The sequence below is a fragment of the Bos javanicus genome, chromosome 18 (assembly GCF_032452875.1).
Source record: "Bos javanicus breed banteng chromosome 18, ARS-OSU_banteng_1.0, whole genome shotgun sequence".
In the NCBI taxonomy this organism is placed as follows: domain Eukaryota; kingdom Metazoa; phylum Chordata; class Mammalia; order Artiodactyla; family Bovidae; genus Bos; species Bos javanicus.
The window spans coordinates 24263166-24267590 of record NC_083885.1 but is presented as its reverse complement, the minus strand read 5'-3'; the positions used below and the strand labels follow the sequence as shown (position 1 = coordinate 24267590).

At 50.2% G+C, this 4425-nt stretch overlaps 1 protein-coding gene across 1 annotated transcript; it reads left to right on the top strand.

The window, feature by feature from the left end:
• The first annotated feature begins 578 nt into the window (after window positions 1-578).
• On the top strand, window positions 579-2760 carry LOC133229848 (metallothionein-4). Its single transcript, XM_061386622.1, has 3 exons — window positions 579-673; window positions 2067-2132; window positions 2651-2760. Exons 1-3 carry the CDS (start codon window positions 643-645, stop codon window positions 2740-2742), a joined length of 189 nt encoding a protein of 62 aa, XP_061242606.1. The 5' UTR covers window positions 579-642; the 3' UTR covers window positions 2743-2760.
• Window positions 2761-4425: the final 1665 nt, after the last annotated feature.

The following is a 4425-nucleotide window of genomic DNA, read 5'->3' as shown; positions in this document are numbered from 1 at the left end:
GAGCAGAAACAGCAGGTAATGGACTTCTCTGGTGGTCCCGTGGTATAGAATCTGCCTGCCAATGCAGTGGACATGGGTTCGATCCCAGATCCAGGAAGATTCCACATGTCGTGGGGCAAATAAGCCCGGGTTCTACAGCCATTGAGCCCGTGCTCTGCCAACAAGAGAGCCCACTTCAGTGAGAAGCCCCTGCTCCACAACTAGAGAGTAGCCCCTCCTCTCTGCAACGAGAGAAAGTTCACACAGCAATGAAGACCCAGCGCAGCCAAAACTAAAAATAAATAAATTTTAAAAGAGAAATAGCAAGTAATAGCTGTGAAGGATTTGGAGAAGAGACATAGGTAACTCCGTATGTGACTGCCATTGGAGCCCGAGTCTGGCTCCCTGACACCTTGGGATGTGGGCAGGTACAGCCACCTGCACTCCTTGTGAAAAGCCGCCTAGATGACTGCACGGCTCACCTTCTCCTCTGCCAACCCCCAGCCCATGGCTGGGCCGTGTGCAGGGCGTCTGGCCCCAGGGAGAGGTGGGGTGAGCCCAGGTCTACACCCACATGGCTATAAATAAGGAGCCTCTGGCGACTGCTCATCAGCCTCCCTTCCCCAGCTGTGACCACGCCGGAGCCTCTCAGCTGCTTGGACCATGGACTCCGGGGAATGTACCTGCATGTCTGGTGAGTAAGGATGCCCGCCCTGGGATTCTGTGACCTCTCACCAGTTCCCTACAGAGAGGCTGCAGGACTGGGATCAATGCTTCTCTTCTTCCAATTAGAACCTCCAATGGCGCTTGTCTCAGACTGGCCACCTCTGGGGCAGCACCCGCTCTCTGCTGGATACCAGCTTGATTTACTAGAATGAATAAGCTGGTTTAGGAATGACCATGAGGGGACTTCAGGGGCAAGCCTCTGAGGGCAGCCACCAGGGCAGAAGGGAAAGAGCTCTGGCCCAAGGCAATCTGCTTTTGCTTCATTGCTTCCATCCACTCCTGATACTTATTTCCAAGCCTCAGTTTCTTCATCTGAAAACTAGGGTTACTCATTCCCAGCTGCACACCTTCCAGGGTGGCTGTGAAGTGCTAAAATCATGAAGCTTTTGCAGATGTCAGGGGAGTTATTAAAAGCATATGTAAACTCATGAGTCTGAAAACTGCTTAATTCCACGGAGGCGTGTTGGCCAGGAGAAGCGAGGTTGGAGTTCAGAGCCACCTTGGGTTTTGTGACCTTCGGAAATGGTATCAAGAAATCTCACAAGCTTCCCTGGTCTGTCTCCAAAATTTGCCCAAAAGTTTACAGAAGCTTCCAGTATCTTGATACTCAAAGCAGTAAGAAAGATGATTTTTTTTTTAATATAGATGTTTTTATGATATGGAAACAAGTAGTAGCTGTGGCTCTTGCTTTGGGCTTGTTTATAGTCTTTGCTCTTCCTTCTACCCATTTAGGATTTCATCTTGCCCGATATCTTGAAAATGTGAGGATGGTATTAAGGGCTTTGACAGTCCCCAGAGGACCTTGGACAGTGTTAGTTGCTCAGTCATGTCCAGCTCTTTGCAACCCCATGGACTGTAGCCTGTCAGGCTCCTCTGTTCATGGGATTCTCCAGGCAGGAATACAGGAGTGAGTCCCCATTCCCTTCTCTGGGGATCTTCCAAACTTAGGAATCAAACCCAGGTCTCCTGCATTGCAGGCAGATTCATGACCATCTGAGCCGCCAGGGAAGCCCATTGGCCTAACCTAGTTGTTCTCAAACCCGATGGTACATCAGAATCATCTGGGTTGCTTTTGAAAAATACTGACTCCCTTTCCCCCACCCAGACCTATGAATCAGAATGCATCTTAATGAGTACCCCTGGGGATGCTGATGTAGCCTCCCAGTTTCTGACCATGCACTGTGACTGGGAACCACTGGATGGTCTTCACCCCTGGGGTGATTCTCAGCAGCATCTTCACACTCTTGTCCAGCTCTGCCCAAGGGCACCCCAGACCCCCCGGCACCATGATGGCCCGCAGCAAGCCTGTGTGCCCCCTCCACCTCGACACTCATGTTTGTGGCCCTGCCCTTTCTTCTTAGGAGGAACCTGCGCCTGCGGAGACAACTGCAAATGCACAGCTTGCAGCTGTAAAACGTGTCGAAAAAGTGAGTCTGGGGCCCATGGGCACTGCTGGCCGGGAGCCAGGAGAGTCTGTTTCTGCCATCCACCACCCTCCAGCCGTGGTGGGATGGAGGGGTTCCTGGGTGCCTTTTTCCCATTTGGGAGAGATCTGAAATGAAAGCTGAGTCCCCTGGACTGCAGCCCACCTGGGGCATCCATTCCAGGGGTTTGGAGAGGAAGAGGACTGAGAGAAGGTTCCAGCCAGCCCAGTAGTGAAGGAGAAAGAGTACCAGCCTGGTGTTATGGATCGGCCACTGTCCAATGGTCTCAGGCCAATCCTTTCCCCTCCCTGGCCTCTGATGGACTGTGGGTGACCCCTGAGGTTCCTTCCAGCTCTAAACATCTCACCACTTCCTGTCCCAGTCTTTTTTTGCTCATGTAGATCAGGGCCTGTGTGTGACACACTCTTCTTTTTCTATTTCCTGCTAAATGGTGCAGGGGGAAGCGGTCAGATAAGGGTGATGACCCAAAGTTCATCTTGTCCCTCTCCTGTCCCTTTCAGGCTGCTGTCCTTGCTGCCCCCCGGGCTGTGCCAAGTGTGCCCGGGGCTGCATCTGCAAAGGGGCATCAGACAAATGCAGCTGCTGCCCCTGAAATGCATCTGTCATGCTGGTGACGAGGCCTGGGAAGCATGTGTACAGCACATTAGCCAAGGAGTTGGAATGATTGTACAATAGGTTGTGCTTTTTATATATTTGCCCACGTTGGGTGTTGGTGACATTCACAGAAAGTGTTTGGAGCAATAAAGTTTTCACTCGTGGTTGTCTGATGGCTCAGAGCAATGTTTTACTCCAACTCAGTAGGACCACGGAGGGCTAGCCCCATGCATATATGGCAGTCACCAGCCTGGACCCATTCAGCAGATGGCTGCTAACCCTGAGATCCTGCCACACTGCCTGAGAGTTTCCTCCTGCAGCATGAGCTTCCGTGATGCATGCACAGGGCAGGCTACCCCTGGTAACAGCCTTCAACCCATCACAAACAGGAGATAGTGGATTAATACCTCCAGCATCTTTACAATTACAATGGGACAAATCTGAGTCATGTTCTATACTGGCCCCCAACAGAAATCCTCAGCAGCACTGAACTCCAATAGCCCACGGAGGTAACCTGCTCATTAACATCCTCCTCATTGGCTTTCTTCCTCTCTGCCTCATTTCTCCATTCTCCTGCTAGGGCCTCCTGGGATCCCCATCCAAAGAAACTACTTGTATAGTGTACACTTTGGGGGAAACCCAATCTTAGCCAGCCTCTCCTGGAATAGTGTTGACCCCAAGTGCTTTGTGCGAATGGAGCTATATAAGGGACTTTAGCATTGAACCATTGGAGAAGGAAATGGCAACCCACACCAGTGTTCTTGCCTTGAGAATGCCAGGGACGGGGGAGTCTGGTGGGCTGCACAGAGCTGGACACGACTGAAGCAACTTAGCAGCAGCAGCAGCAGCATTGAACCAGTAGTGAGCAGGTAAGAAATCTGTGCAGAGCTAAAGAAGATAGATCCCCATGGCCAAAGCACTGAGGGCATTAGCCGTTTAGTTGTCTGGACCCACCTTTAGCACAGGATGACTAGGCAGATATGGACATTAATGTTGCATGATGTTCTTGCATTTCACAGAGGTCAATGTGAAGAGACACTGAGACTATATCTCCCCCACCCCCTTCCCAGATTGCTGACACATGTATCAGAGCTTTCACTCCACCAGCACAATCCAATTAAGTTTAATGATAATGAGTCCTGCCACTTTGTACACTTAAATGCACCAGCCCCCGTGCTGAGCAGTGCACACACGTGCTTCTCATTTAATCCCTACAGTGGCCTTCCACATGGCCTTCCACACTGTGGGTGTATGGAGGAAATCTTTGATTTTTTTTTTAAACACACACACACACACACACACACCACCTGCCCCAGGAAACTTGACAAGTGTTTTCTCTTATAAACTCTCTCCCAAGTGCTTCTTTCCATTCAAGAAAGAAAAACAGGTAGATGAAAAAATTAAAAGTTTAAACAACCAAAAAATAAGGTGACAAAAGAAAAACTGGATGAAACAAAAGGGGTTATAGAAAATATGGGAGACAAAGCAAAACGCCACACACACCTCCACCATGGTGGCACTGCCCAAGACAGCCAAGACTCGTGACTACTTCTCTTTCTGACCCACTGAGCCTAGCACCGTGCCTGGGACCCCTTAGAGCAGGGGTCAAAAACACCCATAAAAATTCACCAACAGCATGAACTCCCTAAAAATACTCATATATGGGTACAACCTCAGACAA